We start from the raw sequence: 21,949 nt of genomic DNA, 5'->3' as shown, positions 1-21,949 counted from the left end.
CTAGACAAAGCAGTGCATGTACATTGATCACTATGAGGAGTTATTCAGTCCAGCATGCAAGAGCTACACTCTGTCTCTCTGGCTAATTGAGGACCACCTAATAATGCTGCTCAGATGCTTTTAAGCCAACGAGATGTCATTGATTTTGCCTCTTGGTTTGAAGCACACGCCCCTTTCATCTCATGACCCCGCTGTCTCCTCCTCTCCGCCGCTGGCTTTAATGGCCCACTGGAGATACTTTCCATCGTTTGCCAACTGTGCGCACATGCACTCGCCTCCATGAGGTGGTGGAATGTTCTACATTTGCTGTCAGCCCTCCTGGCAATAACTCACTCATCAAACCATTTTCTTTCATCACATTGCTCGCTTCACGCCCTCCGTTTTCCCATGTTGTCCGTTACTCTGAACTTCTCTGTTCCATAGTTCTTTTCACCTCTCTTCACCCAGCAATCATTAATTTTCATTTGAAACTGTCAGTATCACTCTGAAAAAAAAGTTCACTTTGAATAATTTATTTGCGTTTATATGCTTTCAACTGTGCAGCTGTCAATTGGTGGTTTATGGAAACCACCCTGCAGCTGTTATGTTTTCCTAGTTTAACAGGTGTGTGTGTGTGTGTGTGTGTGTGTGTGTGTTTTTTTTGTGTTTTTTTTTTCTCCTCTATGCTCCCCACAGGTGGACAAGGTGTGTGGCCTGTCTACTAGGGAACCTACAGGCACACAGCCTACAAGCCCAGAGGTCACAACCTCTATCGTGACCTCATCGTCTCCTCTTCCATCTGCCACCCCCTCCCAACCTTTACCAGAGCAGTGGTTGGGGAAGCTCGCTCACTTGAGGAGGTAAAACGTAACAATGAAATGAACTTTGATTAGCTCGGTCAGACTCAAATGTTTACTATTGTCAGTTGTAAATGAGAATGCCTCTTTTTTTCTGTCAAATACAACTTTTTTTTGTTTCTTAATTAGTTATATTGCTAGATAGTCAGCTAGATGGAAAGTAAATTTCAATAAAATGAAAACTGGCCAGATATATATGACATAGCCTGAGGGTTTGGCCCATGTCTCTTCACAGCTGCCATCATCTCTCACTTTCTTCATATGATTAGTTGGCACAACACACACCCACACACACATAATAAATGTAGCGCCTGGTACTAAGGTCCATGCCCTCCACCTAGCCTCTAAGGTAAACATCCCATGCCCACAGCAGCTGGCATTGATGTGCCAAGCTACAGGCAAGGGGGAGAGTGGGTAAGATTGATCTTGATGGATCACCAATTTCTTGTTTAGCCAGACGGCCATCGACCAACTCTGCACACCAGCCAGCCTCAGCTTAAATAGCACCACACACAAAAACACGTACTCAGGCACACACTTGCAGCATTGCCTGCCTGACCTTGTCCCAAACCATGGATAACTGCAGTGATGGTCTGGCCTGGCCTGGCACTGGCATCGCTATTCATGGCAACAGCATCCAGCTCCCTGCCTGCTGCCAATCCTGACCGGAGCATATGTGAGCACTGACCGCTTCAGAGACATGGCAGCACCCACTGCAGTAAAGGGAGGATATCGTACTGTTTAAAAATAGGAAACCTGATATAGTAGAACAACATTTATGTTTCGTTGGAATGGGGATATAAGTGAATTGAAAAATACAGGAAAACTTTCTATTGCATTCCTGTTAATATTTAACTGTTTGCACATGTACAGATGTTTGCTTTTGTGTTTGTTTACTGACTGAACATATACATTGCGTACCAGTACCTGTTTTAATTGTTGGTGTGGTGTGGGGAGAAATGATCATTGATGTTTTTGTGCTGTGGCCATTCTCTGCATGTGCATGATTAAACATTCTCTTCCCGGGTCAACTGACTGATCTTCTCTCCCTCCTCCCCATGTGTCCTGTCATGTCCTCCCCTTGTTTCCTTTTTCTTTCTCTCACCCCCCACTTTCATATCCCTGCATCCTCCTTGCTTGCATCAATCTCCCCTGGACTCCAACTCCCATCATTCCCAGCCCGTTCCCCCTGAAACCCTCCAAGAACAATATACATAGTCTGAGAACACTCTCTAGGTAAGCATGAACCCAAGGGACTTATTTCTCTCAATCTCTCACACAATTTATCAAGCAACGATAGCTCATATTGTGACTATTATAGATACATGTGACATTTTCATTTACTTAAACAGTTGATTATCTTTGTGTTTTGGGTGACTGATGCATTTTTATGTCTTACAAAACCAACCATATTCATATTGTCTGTTGCTGTTGAACACTGATTCTTGACACTGTCTGACTCTGCATATAACCTCTCATGACCCCTGCTTGTTTTTGCTCTGCCTCATTACTGGCAACAATATGTGTCAGATCAAAACATTATGCCATTGTTTTGCTCCAGATGAGAGCGACTATATCGATAACATGTGCTAGCAGATCGGGTGAAGCAAGCACTTTATCGCACGGCATATTTGAGAAAAAAGCTGACAAAAGGAAGTGGTCACATTCAAAGCCACTCATTTTCTGCAACCATCAATATCATGACATGTATTCATCACATGCATGTATTGTTGAATGAAAGGCAGAAAGTATTATGGAGAGAAGTGTGCCCATCAGCTGCCCCAAATATGTTACAACTTATGCTACAGTCACACAGTGCATTAGTCAGTTGTATAGGAAATATATATGGTACAGTATATATTAAAATCACACTATGCCCTTTCCCCATGTGTCTGTTTTTTTTTTCTTTTTTTCCTTTTTTTTTCTTTAGGGAGTTCTTGATGTACCTGCAGCGCTACAAGTCTTTCTTTGCGGCGTTGCCAGAGATGTTGTGCGAGGGGGAGAATGTAGTGGACGACTCCACATGCTGGAGCGGAGATGATGTGGTGGAGAGGTAAGAGAAATGTGTTCAGTCCTTCAGTCCAATAAGAGCAGCAAACATGGTTTACGTTTGGCATTTTAAAACCTATTGCTGTTTGTTCTTCATCATTTTGCAACTTTTTGTATCTTGTTACACTGCTTTTCAATGGCCAGTAGTTGCATAAACATATTTTTTTGGCAGCGCTGGAGTTTGGAAATGAGATCTTTCATTTTCTACAGTCTGACAGTAGATTCCGTGTATGCATCTTTCAAATAGGTCCTTCCAGTTTAATCTGAGATCTGAAATGAGAGTTATGAGTTTTAATAAATTCAGATTTGAGAAAAAGCGACAGATCCTCTTTGCATGTCTTTGTGTGTTTGTGCAGGATAATGTCAGGGTGTGTGCATCACTGTGTCTGGCTGTTGTTAATCAATGTGGAAATAAGGACATTATTAAATCCATGAATCCAGACAGAACAAATAGTTGGTATGCTCTCCTCTCCTTTGTATTAGAGTCAGTTAATGAGTTTTTATTTGAGCCTTTCTTTTTCTCTTTCTTATATTTATGAGGTTTATATTTTTTGCAGATTTATAGGCTTGGACCTGGATCCCTTTTCCTGTATATGGATTTGGGTGCATCTCTCAGAGAGTCAAGTACTTACTCTCTCTCTATGTGTGTGTGTGTGTGTGTGTGTGTGTGTGTGTGTGTGTGTGTGTGTGTGTGTGTGTGTGGTTATGGGTTTCTGATTCAGCATGCGAAGAATAGAGGATTGATGCCGATTACTTAGCCAATGCAAGTCTGTGACTGATTCCCACTGCTGGATCTGTTTCTTAAACGCTCTAGAAAATCAGCCCACAATTATGACAAGATTATGATCTCCTTCTTCTGTGGTGACCCTAAACTGGCTCCCATTACCATAGCACCCTCAGCTTGGGCCTTGACAGAGGAAAGCGGTGGTCCATGGATTCCTTTTCCCCCTGATCCACCCTGAGTGTTTGTGAGATCCTTTGGCCCTTGTGTGTTGGGTGGGTTAAGTCATACATTAAACTTTACATGAGTACATAGGAAGATATTAGACACATGAAAATATGTCTCGGATTCCCAAAAGATCCATTTTATTAACCTCAGAGGTTGGCAAGCATTTTGTCAAAGATTTTCATGAATAGCTTAGGCAGCTTTCAGAATGTTGTTATTGTTTCTCTTCTCTTCCCTTCTCTTGGTCCTGTACTCTCCTACCCTTCCCAGCTTTAGGGGATATGCCAGTTGTTGATTCATATTAAGCAGAGCACCCATTCAGCAGGGCCAGTTACAGTGTGTCTGCACACAAAGTACAGTAGGCAGCCAACATGTGTGTTCTAGGTCCATGGTCAGGAACATACGAGAGAGTACACTGGGCGAGGCAATCATATCTCTCACTAAACTTGTCAAGATATGGCTTCTTTGTCTGTATTTAAAGCCGGATCTTTATTTCTTTCCTCTGTGTAAGTAAGAGTGTGTGAGTGTCACTTTTACTACCAAAGGCACTGGTTTTTGAAAGAACAGTGGTAATGGGTTGTAATGGTTTGTAACGGTTTGTTATCACACACTCCCTGGTGAGGGCCAGATCTTTGCTTGTGGTGTCAAGTGTTCTTGGGTTGAATAGGAAAACAGTACCCTACTGAAACATTTGGCACCACACATAAACCGCACAGATTGGCCTGTGGCTATTCAGCAAACCTCTTCCACTGTATTTGACTCTGTTGGCATGCATTAGAGAGAGGGGGGTGTTCAACAGGACAGGGCATGAAAAGGGTTGGCGTTTTGGTGCCGTGGTGCCCCCTGTGCCTCCCTGTGCCCCTGATGAGGGAAGCATGGTGGAGTGATTGGGGGGGGGGGGCTTGGCAGCATAAAGACCCATTGTGGAGTCAGTGGAGTGGGGCACAGCCCTGCCGTGGGGACCCCCAATGCCTGGAGGGGGAACAAAGACCCTCCTATGAGGCTGCATGGGAAAGACTTGGACATTGCTGCCACTACTTCTGCCACTGCCCGCACTGTGCCTGGGAAAGTTGCATGAGAATTGCGAAGGAGATGAGCGAAAGGTAGATTGTGAGAGGTAAAGATGAGAAAATATGAAAAAATGTCATAGCCTGACTTCCTGTGTGATTGGCGCACAAAGCCTGTGAGGACTTGGTAGGTTTCCCCCACACACAAGAGGATATAGACACACACACACACACACACACACACACACACACACACACACACACACACACACACACACACACACACACACACATAACACACACTCATATCAAACCACCCGGGATCCATATGCTATTCAACAGCTGGACGGGTTATTCATTCAGACACAATCATACTGTGCTCAGGCAAGCAGACAAAAATCCACATGCGTGAACAAACACACACACACAGAAACACAGAAACACACACACACACACACACACAGAAACACAGAAACACAGAAACACACACACACACACACACACACACACACACACACACACACTTGTATGTTGTAATACTTCAAAGCACATCAAAGGCATTGGGGATTTAAATTCCCTTCTTCTCTTTATTCAGCATCTGATGACAGAAGGGCGAGCGGGGGGCAAGCAGTTGTACTTACAACGAAAAGTGCGTGTTGGCATTTGTTCAAACATGTCTGAACATTTACAGCATCACATGTGTGAATACTTTGTACCATCGTTTCCGGAAAGATACGATCAACCAAAATGACCACAATCTTTATTTAGATATGCAAGTTACTGTATATCTATTGTAATAGTCTTGGAACAAAGTGAAATAATTCATTGACATCTCTCCTCACTTTACTTATGATAATTACCATTCCTGTTGCTATTTTGGAAAGTTTTTGTCACTTAGTTTTTACTTGGAGTTAGTGTGTGCAGGTTATGAAACAATGCTGTAGTCTATAGCTACTATTTGACATCATAAAGACCTTGATCAACTCCTTGACTGAAAACACATGAGGAGGTAACCTCAATCATAACCCCAGTCATAACCGGACCCCAAATAATTGGGTACGGATGGCAAATTAAGGGGAAGTAATATTCAATTCAGGACAGATTTAAAATATTAATAATTCCCCTTTGTCTAAGTACCCAGTTTTGCTGATGAGATCCATGCAAAACACCTTTAACCATCACCAATCTGATTATAGAGAGACTTTAGATGCAGGTGGTGGGGAACATGGTGGAAAGACGTTTGCATCAGTGTCAGGATCATGAAAGTGGAGCGCTGTAAGTGCAGCTAATTAGACTGAAGAGAGGAATGGTGATTAGTGTTTGGTCCTTGTGTGGGTTAGTAAGAGGAGGGGTGAATTTGGGTCAAGCCAGACTGAACACAGCAAGCTAGGTGTAGCCACCTCCATCCTTATTATGAGGAGGAGCAAATCAGGTGCATAACAGGGTCAGAAGTGGCAGAAGAGAGTCAGGTAAAGTGGAGGCCATAGTTTAAACAGTTAAACTGCAACTTGCATACCATGGAAATCAACCACTCACAGCTGAGATCTGTTGTGTAACGTTTTAATGTAACTAAATGTTAATTGCAGCGTGTCATTTTATTTCTGGATCTAGACTTACTGTTTTTCAGACACAGCTCATGCGGCAATCTGCCTCACCAATGAAAGTTATGGCAACAATCGAGGACTAATAAACAATAACCATTGTTTGGATTTACAAAGTTGAGTTACAGTGATTCTGTGAGGCATTGCTGGTACATGGTGTACTTGTTGCATTTGGTTTTTGCTGCATCCTTAGCCTTACGTGATTTAATGATGTGAACCAGAAAGGAGTGGCCACTGAGATTCAAAGCTGATGTTATAATAAATGGAGGCGAGTGAATGAAGTAGTCTTCCTGTCTGAACTTTGCCTAAGCTCTATATACAGTGCATGTGTTAAGAAATTATTTGTGTGTGTGTGTGTGTGTGTGTGTGTGTGTGTGTGTGTGTGTGTGTGTGTGTGTGTGTGTGTGTGTGTGTGTGTGTGTGTGTGTTCATTAATTGTGGAGAACTAATAACTCATCACTGTACTTTAGCGGTGATTCAAAAGTTGTGAATTAGCTCAGTGGGACTTACCATAGACAATACAGCAGTGTGAGTGCTTCTGAATGCCTTGCATTTTTATAAGGTCATGACAATCCATTTGTTTATCATTTTGACATCTGGAATCCATTCTGTTATTGCAGGGAGAAGCAGGGAGAGCGCTGTATTGGGCAAAGCCCTCAACCCTCACGCTCACCACTCACTTTTCTCTCCTTCTTCCAGTCCCATCAAGTCATAGCTTTTTGTCTCCTCTACCTTCCCTGGGGTCAGAGGAGCTCGAAAAATGCAAGGGAATTGGATAATGAAATTCTTGCAGAGGGAACAATAAATTAATTACTATATGCAGAGGAAGGGCATTCCCTGCTCCAAGCCTGTGTGTGCTGTGCATATGTGCCTAAGGGCTTTTGTTGTAGCAGCAAAATACCAGCAGAAGTAATTTCATTCTGTTAACAATGCATATTCTTTTTTAAAATGTAAATATGAAGCCAGACATGTTGGCGGATGAGTCATAAGAAGAGAAGACATCAGAGAAGTAATGAAGAGCCATGGAAATATAGACTTTATACCCTTTCGTTTCTTTTTCTCTTGCATTTGTCCTTTTACCCCTGCCATTTGCATTTGACATCTGCGACAAACGTCTTCGTCCTTCCTCTGGCCCTCCCACAATCCCTCTCTTCTATTTGTCTTTAGCTGTGATTCAGTGGCCCATCCCTTTCCCATAACCCTGGGCTGCTGCCTGGGACCTCAGCATGACCTGCTCTACATTGCTACATTGCTTAGACTTTTCTCTCTTTGGGTTTGCATCTTTGTGTGTGTGTGTGTGTGTGTGTGTGTGTGTGTGTGTGTGTGTGTGTGTGTGTGTGTGTGTGTGTGTGTGTGTGTGCGTGCGTGCGTGCGTGCGTGCGTGTGTGTGTGTGTGTGTGTTGTGTGCGCTTGTGTGTGTGTGTGTGTGTGTGTGTGTGTGTGTGACAGAAAGAGAAAACAACAGGGATCATATTACAGTTACTTTCAGTTATTTATTCTCTGCTGAGATTTTTGGATTGTGAGAGTCTGGAGTTATTTTATTTCTAAATGTATAGCTATACATATGAAAATGGGGAAACAAAGCAAATTTAATTTTGTTGGCTTCACTGTACAATTATCTGCCAATTTGGGGCTTAACATGCCTCTAAGTGAAGAGTGTTTTTATGTTTCAGCCTCCTCAAGTTTTGGTTTTATGGTGTGCCTTGTGCAAGTTATATGTTTGTGAAATTTCCTGCCAGCTCCTTTCAGTCTTATCATCACTTTTATGGATGGGACAAGGGACACAGTTTTACAGCCTCTCCCTTCTGTTGTGTGTCCAGCCGTTGGAGTGGGTAGAGCTAATATAATTAAAATGCCACAATAGACTGGCATGTTTTACTGGAGCAGTTCCTACTGGGTGAGGTTGACATAGTGCATTCACCAACCTCTGTGCTGGCCCATTGGCAAGGCATCAAACTCATAGCAGGAGAGGAGGATGAGAAATTGGGGGATAGACATGCTGGGGAGGAGGAAAGTAAGGGTGGAGTAGAAAACAATGGATAGAAGAAGAGATGAACTGATGGATGAAGGGGGAATAAAAAGGGATGTAGGTCAATGCCGGCAGGAAGCAGTGGCTTTAGGAGAACCCTCTATCTTTTTAGCTTAATTGCCTCTATGAGCCTGTTTGAAGTCCTCCCTGCTTGTGTGTCTGGGTGCCACTCAGTAGTGGTCTGTATATCGTTGTCACTGTGTGTGTGCGTTTGAGAGGGTTGTTTTAGCCTCTCGAGCATTTCTGTATCACAGTTTGACACGAAAATCTGACGCACCACGCCAGTGAACAGGGGACAAAACCCTAAAAATTGTGTCCTCCATAATGTCAGTACCACTGATTATATGCTATTGCACGGATAAACACCACACCACCCAAATACTATGTGTAAAACAAAGCAGTCAATGAAGAGTCCTCAAGGACGAACCCTGAATTTTAGAGGCAATTTTATCTTGTGTCATAAAATTGCTCTTGGAAGACACCACAGCTATGCAATGAAGTGCTCCCTGTTTCACGGCTCACGCTCTGTGATGCTTATAATGGTGTCACATTATTAGAGCTGTCTCTGCCTGTGTCAACAGTCTGTTTCCTAATGGACCCGGTATAGGAATTTCAATTTAATTTCTTTGTTTTTTAATATAACATACAAGATCAAAAGATAAAATATATATCATATTTCTATACCCACAGCCTCATGTGACTTTCTAAATGAAATTCTGAAAGTAGGAATTTGAGTGGTGGCACCAAAGTGAAAAGCGACACATATATGCCACCTTTCTGGAGTAGTGAAATGTGACTTTTAGTGCAGTTACAATAAAGAAAAATAAAACTAGTTCTCAAGTAATACAGCTATATGGTATAATAAAGGCTTTTCTTTCACTCTTACCATATCAGTAACACACACCTACACAGTCACTCAGTTCAGTGTGCATTTTAACACTGTTCAAAGGCAGAGAAAATTTACTTTCAAACCTCAGCTTTGATCCAAACACGCAGCTCGTAGTTGGGCGGGCACAGGAATATGGCCTTACAGACTATCACCCTATCTGCGTACTACGGACAGCGCACATTCTACACACAACACATTCACACACCCAACACACATCAGCAATCATACAGCATGATCACATCTGGGTTACAGAGTTGAATCTCTCTCTGTAGTGACTATTTTTAGGGATACTCTTATTCTTTTTTCCCGGGGGATAGAGCAGACTTTACAAATGTCAGTTAGAGCTTGATTGAGTTAAAGTTTTCTTATGAATCTGAGCTGAATTTTGTGTGATGCAGTGTATCCCTAAAAGTTTGATTTTGAGGCCCGTTGGCAACACTCCCTGTAGAGTTTTAGTGTGAATGTGTGTACAAGTGTAAGTTTTCAGCATGTGGTATTTACCATCAGAGTGAGAATCTGAGCAACACGTCTGGTTTGAATCCAATTGCAAGATTAAGGTTAGTACAAGTTGTTGTCCAACCGAATGGATAAGTATGTGAGTTTAAAATTAAAATGAATGACAGGCACTGGAGGAGAGCGGGAAAGCTAACAAATCCAACTCTGTACAAACAACAAAAGTACAGTACACTACTGTGAGGGGTGTTGTGTGTGTGCCTGTGATCTGTGCCCAGTGTGTGTATGTGGTAACCTGAAACCACAGGGAAAACGTTCCTAGAATTCCGGGTGGGTTTGGTGTCATGGCTCGCTCACTGGAGCCCCCCGAGTGGAGCTCGGAATGCGGCCTCTGCACGGAAGAGCTACACGAAAGAGCCATCCCCCTCACCTTCATATATCCATACACACTTCATGCTGCTGCCACACACACATTCCTTAACATCTGACCAATTAATGCATATAATGACAAAATATAGATGTAAGACAGTAGTTGAAGATGTATGAAAGAAACCGTTAACTTTCAGAAATAGCTGTTTACTAGTATCTGTTGCTTAAACCCTGACCTTTGGTCCTAAACCTAATCCCTTTGCACTAACCTTACTCAAACTGCAGATGCACGTATGCAGCATATCTCGTAAAGTTCTGAAAGATAGCAATACAAATTGCCAAATGTAATTTAAAAGTCTAGCACAGTATGGGTATCTCATTGCAAGGCGGGTCCGTCTGATTGTGACTGAGTGACGATGTACCGAAGAACCAAATGTGAACTGGATATGGCTCATATATGGCGGCCAGATTTGGCTAGACTTTGAAGGTGCAGACCTGGCCCACTCAAGATGAGAACCAGCTCCATTCGGTTGCACTCTGGCTAGCATTTTGGCCAAACAATTTTGCCTGTTTCTGTTTTTTGCACAAATTAATTATATAATTTTACTATTACCTTAGGACATTGCACAAAAAGTAGTACACGTGAATATTATTGCTAGATAGTAGTGGCTGGTTCATGAGGTAACAGACATCCCACAGCCCTTTGCAATGTAGGTCTACAGTATGAGCCACGGCAGCTTAGAATCTCTACACAACAGATAATTGAATAGTTTGTTTCCTGTATTGTAAGTGAACTGACAGAGCATGAATGCATGTTATAAAACGCACCAGATTCATGGGAAGGGATGGGATATCTAGGCCTTCATTTTTAAGGTTGTGTGTGTATTGGGGAGAGGGATGGAGAGAGAGAGGCACAGAAATATTATTTTGCCAATTTATGTGTGCCAGTAACCCGTTTAACTAGAAAAGCTACAGTGATAACAGTAAAGAAATGTAATGTTGTTAATTAAATATTAAAAAAATTAGATAGTGTCAGTGGCAGTTTGTTTGGAAAGACCAACCTGTTGATGAGTGCCACAAAATGCCAATAAATGAACAATCAAAGGAAAAGTTTTCCATTTAAATTCATTGCTGTTTTTGTGCATCAAAGGCAACACCAAGGGAAGACCAAGAAAATAAGGATGAAAGTGTAAGGCAAAAGACAGCAGGGAAGTTCCAAAAATTGTTGATGACATTTCCAGCAGGTGACTGCAAGGCCACAATTACAGCTAACACCTACAGAAAATGCCAGTGATGGACTAATCTTCTAAAAAGCGATTCCGAGTTCCCGGGACGAATTTGTTCAGCTGTAGTCCAATCCTCTTAACCCAAACTCAGTTTCTCAGATTCATTTTACTGACCGACTTATTATGATGTGTCCAATTTCCAACCTGTGGCTGATTGACAGATAAGCCTGATCATGACAAACATGATAGTTATGGCTGGGATTTCTGCCAAGAAAACCATTTTGGCCACCTGTTTTTCAATGCTACCATCTGCCTGACTTCATTTGGATAATTGCTCCCTAACCTTTGCCCTTTTTCTCTTTGCCTGCAGTAAAGTCATTCTCTCTTACTCCTTGACCTTAACGGCAGTTTGCACAACATTGCCGTAATCTTATATATGTTATTCTGGTGTCAGGTAGCTGCAGTTAGAGAGGCCTTCTTATCATCTCTCTATCTACAATATGCTCTCAAATGTCCATCTTACTGAGTGTCTGGGGACCATTTCTGCTTGTGTGTGAGTGTGTCGCTTTATGCCTGTTTTCTGATTGAATATCATCAGGATTCATGTTCTGCGACGTTGTCTGTGTCTGCCCAGTGCATGTGTGCATGTCTTCACGGTAGAGGATGGGTGTGAGTTGTGCTCCCACGTACCCTTTGTAGCAGCAGAGTCTGATCCCTGACGCCCTCAATCAACACCCTCGCAAGTCCTCTCCACTCTTCATGTGGGTATGTTTGAGTATGTGGATGCCTGTGTGTGTTTGTTGCCTTGAGTCAAACGTGCTGTATGTTTGAGTTGAGATTGGACTGTTTGTGCTGAGTGTTCTTTGCTTACACTAATAGCATATACAGTATAGTCCAGATGTGGCATTATGCCTCCCTCTTTCTGTGTTTGTCCATGTTTTGGATAAGCTTTGTACACACTGAGCCACTATGTGATTGCAAAACCAGCATGTACATACAGATATAATATAAGGACACAAAATCACGATGTATAGTATATTCAGTTTTATCCATTGTGAGCCCCTTGTCTTGTTTTTAGTTAACACAGGAGCTGTCAACCTTTAAGCACCAGATCACGCCATTCTGGCCCAGATCAGACAGACAGACAGACAGTCAGACAAACAGGTGGCCGTACCACACCAGAGGATCATGGTTCCCTCCACCCGTCTGTGCGCCGGGGCATAGTTTACTCTCCTGGCTCTGCCCCTGCCTGCCCTTGTCTGCCTTCCACGCACCAACTGCCCCTCCAGCTCCCCCCAGACCTCTAACCTCAGTTATCCATGCCCTCCTCGGCATGTGGGCATGTGGCTAGAAGGGGGGATAGATCCATCGCTCTAAGTCTGTCTTTCTTTCTTTCTTATTTTCCTCCTCCATTTACATGTTATGTCTTATGCTCTTTTTAAATTATTTAATCCTCTATCTTTCTAAGCAAATTTGAATTGGTACATCCTCTCTATCTGTCATCACTTTTCTGTCGTACATCCTTCATCCTTTTGTTCCAAATGCATACGCACAATATCCTTGAAATGAGTGAGTTTTCTGGTGGAAGTTGGAATTTAAATTTGGCTAATGTTGCCATCTACTGGGGAATGAGTGTCACTGAAGTAGCTGTATGCTTAATCAGTTTACAATTAGTTATGAAGTTTCAAAATGTATTTGAGAAATCAGTGCAATTCAATGAAATTAGTGCAACACAGGTGTGTCTGGAGCAATTTGTCTATACTGGTGTTTGCAGGAAATCACTGAATTTTCCTTTAATCTTGTCCATTTGGCTTGTTTGTGCTATTGTCATATCGGTGCTATAGATTCAGTAATTGACAGTTTTGTTTGAGCATAGGGTTCACTGTCATCCATGATTACTGCTTAGAGAGACAGAAAAATATTATATACCCTTTTCTAACTTGTGAAATTTTCTCATTTAGAATCATTAGTAATTTATTTTACATTTTGAAGACAGACCTGCGTGATTAAATTAAAAACAAATTAGGCTAAGTGTGCATGTTTGTGAGGAATACAGAGAGGGGGGAAAGTGCGTAGGAGTGAGTGTGCGGGGCATATGTAGTAGAGGAAATTTGTCATCTTTTTAAGGAAATGATGCCTGTCTGCAGGCGATTTTCATGTGGGGGTAAGGCAGACATGACTTTCTTATTCCTCCAATCTAATGGAGCTTTGCAATGTTTTCCCAGAAGTCTGTGTGGTCTGTTGACTCAGCCTGCAGTTTGTCTTCTGGTACATCGGAGCAGGCGACACTGTGAGGTTGGGAACTGTTACACCCAGTGACAGATGCAGTTGGGACAGTCAAGCCTGGGAATGTCCTCAGAGCAAACCACAGGCCAATTACAGTTGTAATCTATGGAACTGCTTTAAACGCTATAGCCATACTGTATGTTTCCATTTGTCAGTCTCTAGTACTAGAGACTGACAAATGGGAGCTCTTCATTTTGTAATTTATTTAACTTTCATGAAACCAAGTAGTTACGTTGATTTGTAGTTGTGGAGGGGGAGCGTGGGTAGTATCTCCTCCTCACTTCCTCTGAGGAAATTGTATTTAATTAGCTCAAAATAAAAGCTATAAATTAAAATTTCAGTGGTTAAATGTTTATTGCTTGGTGTAGCGTAGGTTCAGCATACCTGCACGATCCAAATACACTGTCAAAGGAATGACATTGCCAGCTCTTGAATGAGGACACATGCCTTTTTTTTTTGTAGACATTAACAGCAATTTTTCTTTAACAGCTGAACTTTCATACTTTCAGCAGAGCATTAGTCATTATTGTATGATTAGCCAAAGTTAGAAATTCTAGCATTGCATCCTTTTCGGGAAAAGTATTAGACCACTTTACAGCAGACTGTCACCATTATAATTATTAGAAAGATGCTTTAATCACATAACAATTCTTTAAATAGGGGCTTTAAATTAACTGGTTTGAGATGAAGTGAATTACATTTAATTGAATGAAACTAAATTGTTGAAAATGTTTGTAACTCACTGGTCAAAAGTCTGCGCACCCTCAACTGTGACTAGTTTCAGTGCCACAAGTTTTGCACAAAGATGCCAAAGCACAAGAATGAGATTGAAATTATAAAATTGAGATTATCAGGGAGTTTTAGTGATTTCAGCTTTCTTACTTTGAAAGGTAAACTTGGTACGAGTATCAGATCAATCTGCCTGTAAGCCTTATAGTAGCCATATCTTTCATTTAAAATAAAAGCTTAAAATGAACTGGTGCTCTTAAAAGCATATTAGCCTGAAGGCACTGTCAGACTCTCAGCTCATTCTTAAAATTCTCACTCAGAATTGCCTGATGCCTCAAACACTGGATACTGTAGACTTTCAATACATAATATTGGCCACACGGGTGCAGTGTGGAAGCACAATTTGCTTCATTGTCAGACCAGAAACTACAGTAAGTCTGAAGACAGTGTCTTTGTATTATCTTGAAATGTAGTTCAATTACAGCAATTTATAGTTTGCTTTTTATTTTGCATGAGACTAAATCTTCAATATCATGTCAGTGTTTGGGGGCAGAAACAAGAGAGTGCATGGATCTCATGGGTTCCTATAGCGAGTAGGACGGTATATACATTACGCTGTGCTGCAAATTTTGATCTGTAAATGTCAGGATTTGCTTACACAGCCACAGGGATGAGAGAGACTGTATGTGAGAGAGCGAGATAGAGAAACAGAATGTGAGGAAGAAAGCGGGACATGAGCAGTTTGTTGCCAAGAATGAGTCACTTACACCAAATTAATTCAGCTCATTGCAGTTGCTGTGATTGTTAGATAAATCAATACTTGTTCATTAGCCTTGAGTACCATTGAAATGAAACATGCTTGGCTGTGTGTACACAGATAATGGGCTAATGATGAGCCAAACTAGATATTGCAGACATCACCTAGCCTGCAGATGGAAATGGAAATAGACAGATCGAACAGCCCTAATGATGAGTATCAAATGCCTCATGGCATACACTTACAGGTAATCACAGACTGTGATTATCTTTAAGTGCGCATGCTAAGGGTGCCTAGTCACTGTGCCTAGTCATAGATCATTTTCTCATCTCTATTTTTCTCTCTTTAAACTCACTGCCGTCCCTTTTTCTCCGTTTCTATTTCAGCTCTATGACTATCCTCAGGGTTTGCCCAGCTCACAGTGGCCTAGAGAGCATACCAAGGCAGGACTAGACTTGGGCTAAACCCAGAAGACAGAGTACTTGATGAAGTAGCCTACAGCTGGGCTTGTTTGCTAAAACCAACAGGGACTTGGGCCACATTCTAAAGCTAAACTTCTAGGCTTTTAGACTTGCTGTGTCAAGGAAGCATAAGTGTAACCTTGGTCATCAGTGCACACTCCAAAACAAATCTGCTAACACCTGCTAAATGAGATCACTGTTTCCCTCTGGAAATTCAGAAATAGTTTTTTATATGAATTTGGCGCTGGGCATCTTGGAAATCCCGATTCTCAAGAGAGTTTTAGCCTGCTATTAGCAATGGGCCATATCTCCATGAGACCATGGTCTACTGGCTCAGAGGAGACTGGGGTCAGCTTTCATTTCCATCCATCCAACAATCTGATAAGAGACATATAGTCAACAGCTACCACACTACCACCCTGATTACACAGGAGACAAGCAAACATTCGAATAGGCCGCTTTGCTTCACCACACGGACCTCTGGTCACAGTAAAAAGAGAAAAAATGTGCACAATACGAATGAAAGGAAACAAATTCCATCCAGGAATTTAATGATTGTTTATAAAAGCTAGATTCCCCTCAGGAGTACTCAGTGAAAGGGATAAGTGTTGGCAGTGATGGGCGAATTGAAAACAGGATGGAGGAGAAATATTGATTGGATACTTGACCTGACCCAATAAAGGCCATGTACATGTGTTTGCTAGCATTATAAAGCAAACATACAGTACGAAGGGAGCGATTCATAAGTGCAGTAACACCTTTTATTGCACTATAGAGGACAGGCTTTCTGTGCGTAATAGGACCTTCAACCATATAGCTGTTATAGTGCAACCACTCAATAAACCAGCCTGATCTTGGTAAAATTACCCTGGGACCTCTTAAGAAGTGGCAAAGCACTTGAGACCAACATAGTGGTGTGTAATTCCAACCCAACCACACAGCCATAAACAGCCATATTTCACTGGTCCACAGCGCCAAAAAGACAGATATACCGGCAGCCTAGCACAGGTGTCGTGCCTCAGGTGAAGTCCAAGACAAGAACTGTAAAGATTAATCGATCTAAACATCCTGGACAAAAATGTTTCATCTTGGCTGAAATGACTTAACCCTGCAGTTAGTGTAACTGGAGTTAGAAACAGCCTGTTGACTGCTTATGTTTGAGTGTGGAGCCCCATTGTTAATGGCAGAGGGACATGTCTTTTGCACTTACTGCAATTACTCTAGGTCAGTGATTCCCAACCTAGTGGCCCGAAACCCCCAAAGAGGTCACAAGATGATTAACAGGATAAGAGAGTAGAAGACGACAGTTATACAAAATAAGGTTTATTTTTTCTGACTTTTTTTTCTATTCTTTGCTTTTTTTTCTTCTAAATTATTGTAAATGTCACCTCTTAAAATAAGTTTTTAAAAATTACAGAAAATAATTAGAAGGAAAGATAACTGATTGCAACATGTAGACATATGTAGCCTATGGCTTTGGGTCGCAGGTTGGCATTGAATCGTTTAAATGGGTCATAGGTCAAAAAGGCTGTGAACCATTGTTCCAAGCAAGATGGAGTAATGGAGGATCAAGTGAAAGCCAGAGAGTTAATTTCACTGGAGACATTAACATTCCCAACTAGAGAAGAACACAGTGTGACGAACTAACGATGGATGATTTTGTACGCAAAAGTTTAAAGACTTTAAAGGGCTCTACAGCATCTCATTATTAGACATACAGACACTTCCCAAGCAGAAGGAGCAGCTAGTCAGTATTAAATAATCCAAACAGTTTCCTACTAAGTTAAAAACAAGAGAAATGAGATTGCTGGGTTCAGTAGCTGACTGTGTTGTTGATCTTGTTTGGTATTTCTAACATGACTGCTGTGCCTGTGCTGCTCTTTATTTTTCTGACCCTGCCTGACTCTGCCCACATCTCTGTCTCATCACTCAATACGGAAGCTTGCCAGACTGAAAAGAAGCATGAGGACCCACTGGGCTACTGGCCAGGTCGACAAAATCACATGGCACCCTTGACTCAGTTCTTAAAGAGATTAACTGGAAGCTTCACAAAATTTGGACAAATAGTTTGTGGTCTCATTGCTCGGAACTATGGTCAAAAGTTTTTCTTTCAGCAATGGAAACTTGACAAGCCCATTTTGAGTTTTTCTAGTAGTTAAACTTGGGATAACTTTTCTCAAAGTCAGCCTCATTATCCACAGTGTCATAGTGTTTCTGAACATCCATTAGGTCGGTGTCTCACTGGGACAAGACTGTCTATAGAACTTTTACATTTCCAAATCCCCAATCAGACAGCCAGAACGAGGAATAGGCGAGGTCAAAAGATACGAGGAGGCAGATAAAGAGGGGAAAAACACAGGCCTGCTGGGAATAGAGTGAGGGGAAAATTAAGCCAAGACTGCATGCCCCAGGTAGTGCTGAGACTTCCAAGTGACTGGAGCTACTGGTGGCGTTCAGCATGTTCATGTGGTTACCAGCTGGGTTAAAAAGGAGAGCAAAAAGAACAGAGGGGGAAAGAGCAAGATTTAATGGGGTTTGTGATAGTAGGCAGAGAAATTCAGAGGAGAAAGAAAGATGATTTGAACTGAAAACTGTTGATGGACTGGAGAGAAGGTTTAAAAACAATGATAGGTGAGGTTGGGGGTTGAATGAGAGAAATAGAGCATAGAAAGGAAAGCACACTGTTGGAGCTGGCCTGCCCTGCAAATGACCCCTCCTGATTTTGTTTGTTATTTCTTCTTGAACATTTTATGATCTGAGTATCTCCGCTCTAATAAAGTTGTCTTTGAAGCACATACTGCCAAGAGTTTGGACATCTTCTATCAGAGCATCCGAAGGTTTTACCAGTGCTTAATTTTGTATGTAACTCGATGTTTGAAATACATATTTTCACTGTGTTTATCGTTGGGAACAAGCCTTTGGGTTTGAGGGTAGGTGGTAGTTCTGAGTGTGCTGTGTGTGTACATTCACATTGCATTATAGGGTAATGCCTTGCGAAACATTTGTATGTGTTTGCACATGTTGATGTTTACTGTCCAACGGATAGCATGTGCACATACGGTGTGTCATGTTGATTAAATGTTTGCAAAGTGGCTTTTGACCAGCTGCCTGTTCATGTGCTTAGTGTTGGTACAGTGAATGGCTGCTAAGCTCTCAGTGTGTGTGAGAACAGTCTGGCCTTTCAGAACAAAAACTCCTGTTCAGAGTATTTCAACATGTCCAAGGCCTGCTCGTAAAGTTAGCTGGCTACAAACATCTACTCAACCCCTCCCTTGTTCTCACTACTAGCCTCACTTGTGGCTTCAGGTCCTCCTGCTTCAATGGGCAGGAAGAGAAAGTGTTATCGTGAGCAGTTCATACAGTATATGTTTCCTTTTTATGTAGATTTATCTCACTTAATAAAACAGTCAAATTAGCGACAGACAAAAGTGTCACGGTCTTAGGTTAAGAAAAGCATATCTGAAAATGAAAGGAATGAAAATATTGGTTTCTTTACATGAATATCCAAATGCGAGTAATAAAGTATGTGATAAAAAAGGTATTAGTGCATCTCTGCAGATTAGACTCTATTGTTGATATTGTCTTTAATTCTGTATATTGTACAGTCTTTCTTTTGTTAAGCTGTTTTTTTGGTACTAAAATATGTGTATATACAGTATGTTTGTTTTATGAGTGAAAGAGACGCAGAAAGTTAAGTTAAAGCAAGAAGAAATTAATAAAAATTAGAAAATGTGTGTATAATGTATAATGATATTTCCATTTATTTTGGACTGGTCAGTGGCATCCATTCTCTTAAAATACATACAGTAGACTTCAAGAGGGATCTGTTCTAAAACTCTTATCTCAGTTGCTTTCTCCTTGACTTCAGCAGCAAGTTAACATTTTACACTGTTTTCCAATACACGGTAGTCTTCAGTTATTAATGAATGTGTGTGTGTAATGAAAAAGCTGCAGAGCAAGAATTAACTCCCTTAGTTTTTGTCTCTGGATATTCCTGACAATCAAGAATCCTTAACCATTGTACAGTCTACGTTACATTCAAAATGGATATCGTGTGGTTATAGCCGCCATAAAAAGTGTATTGTTGACATTAGTTGAAAGTGGCTTAAAATAACAAAATTTTAGACTGTCAGAAAAAGTACCAAGCCTCAAGGATGACATCTTCAGAAAATACAGCTGGCCTGACCCATTGTGTAGTAATCATAGGCTTTCACTGTGAGTAACTCAGCACATGTTCAATCTTGTATATCCACAATGGTTGGGAGGGTGGGGAAAGGCTTTATTAATCACGATGAACCAACAATTTGTTGTTCGCCCTGACAGCAGTACCACCAGCTCTAATCCCTCCTCAGATTAAATGGTACCACCCACAGCCCAGGTAAAGAAATCTGCAGTTCTCTTGGAGTTTCTTCGAGATATGTGGAGTATAAAAACTGAACGCTGCTTCTCCTTTTTAAGTTTTGACTCCGGGGACAGAAAGCAGACTTGTCCCACACTACCTGAGGGGTCTGGATGGTTCATAACATAGCAGCAGATAAGAAATGTATTTTTGCCCTAAACCATTCAGTGCTTTATAAACCAACAGCCGTATTTTGAAATCAGTTCTTTGACAGACAGGAAGCCAGTGTAAAGATCTGAGAACTGGAGTGATATGATCCACTTTCTTTGTCTTGAGGAGGACTCGAGCAGCAGCATTCTGAATCAGCTGCAGTTGTCTGATTGATTTTTCTTTGAGAGATGTAAACACACCATTACAGTAGTCAAGTCGACTGAAGATAAACGCATGGACAAGGTTTCCAAATCCTGCTGAGACATATGTCCTTTAATCCTGGATATGTTCTTAAGGTGATAGTGGGTTGATTTCGTTATTGTCATAATGTGGCTATTAAAATTCAGGTCTGAGTCAATGACTGCACCAAAATTTCTGGCTTGTTTTGTGGTTTTTAACATTACCGATTGGAGTTGAGTGCTGTCTGTCAATCGTTTTTCCTTGTCTCCAAAAAAAAATAACTTCAGTTTTATCTTTGTTTAATTGAAGAAAATTCTGGCCCATCCAATCATTGATTTGTTCAATGCACTTATTCAGAGCTTGTATGGGAATATAGTCCCCCTGGTGATATGGTTATGTAAATCTGTGTGTCATCTGCATAATTATAGTAACATATTTTGTTGTTGTCCATAATCTGAGCTAGTGCGAATGTGTAGATGTTGAACAGAAGACACCCCAGAATGGAGCCTTGGGGAACTTTGCGTGTCATTTTGTGCACTCAGATGTGTAGTACTGTGCCAGAAAGTCCCACCCAGTTTTCCAGTCGGTCTGAGATCCAGTAATACTAAGACTGAAATACTGTCACTGTCTGTGTTTAAGTGGATGTCATTTAAGACCTTAACAAGAGTAGCCTCAGTGCAATGGTGTGGTCGAAATCCCAACTGGAATACATCAAAACAGTTGTTTGGGCCAAGAAATTGTTCAGCTGTTGAAAAATAGCTTTTGCAATGATTTTACTTAAAAAACGGGAGATTTGATATGGCCTATAACTGTTCATTATTGAGGTGTGTAGATTGTTCTTTTTTAAGAGTGGCTTGATGACAGCAGTTTTCGGGACCTGTGGGAACACACCTGAGTGAAGAGACGTGTTGACAATTTGTAGAAGATCTGAGGCCACGCAATTAGAAACATTTTTGAAAAAGCCTGTTGGCAGAATATCAACGCAGCAGCAGGAGGATTTTAGTTGTTGTATAATGTCATTCAAGTTTTTCTGGTTGCTATGATCAAATTGTGTCATGCTACTTAAATTGATTTTAAGAGGACACAGGGGCACCACATAACCTGTGCCTGATATGTGGGCACTGACTACTTGTCTAATTTTTTGAATGTTGTCAGTGAAGTAGGCAAATTCGTTGCAGGCCCTGGTGGATAGAAGTTCAGAAGCTGCTGACAGAGGAGGGTTTGTTAGCCTGTTGACGGTAGCAAACAAGGCACGTGCATTATTAGTGTTTGTGACAATGATGTCAGAGAAAAAAGCCCGCCTTGAATTTCTCAGTTCCAAATTATAAATGCAAAGTCTCCCTTCATAGATGTCATAATGAACCTGGGGAACTGTTTTTCGCCACCTGCGTTCACCTTTTCGACACTCTCTTGATTCTGTTCTGACCAGCGTGGCATTTATCCATGAGATCTTTTCTTATCAGAGACCACCTTCACCTTTGTGGGTGCATTAGAATAAGTAACATTTGTAATTTTAGAATTGAAATGATCTACAAGCTCATTAACTGAGGACACAAGAGAGGGCGGGCGTGGGAGAGAAAGC

At 41.4% G+C, this 21,949-nt stretch overlaps 1 protein-coding gene across 3 annotated transcripts in view; it reads left to right on the top strand.

Moving 5' to 3' along the window:
• LOC120799330 (glypican-5-like) overlaps positions 1-21,949 on the top strand; it is a 103,121-nt gene that overhangs the window by 41,712 nt on the left and 39,460 nt on the right. For 2 of the 3 annotated variants that reach the window (XM_040144428.1, XM_040144426.1), the window contains 3 exons: positions 676-839; positions 2,016-2,072; positions 2,767-2,889. In XM_040144428.1, the coding sequence (XP_040000362.1) occupies positions 676-839; positions 2,016-2,072; positions 2,767-2,889 (344 nt within the window). The remainder of the gene's footprint in view (positions 1-675; positions 840-2,015; positions 2,073-2,766; positions 2,890-21,949) is intronic. The other variant, XM_040144427.1, reaches the window with a different exon arrangement.

This window comes from Xiphias gladius, chromosome 14, assembly GCF_016859285.1.
Source record: "Xiphias gladius isolate SHS-SW01 ecotype Sanya breed wild chromosome 14, ASM1685928v1, whole genome shotgun sequence".
Lineage (NCBI taxonomy): Eukaryota > Metazoa > Chordata > Actinopteri > Istiophoriformes > Xiphiidae > Xiphias > Xiphias gladius.
Note: the sequence above shows the minus strand (reverse complement) of the source record. Positions and strands in the feature narration are given on the sequence as shown.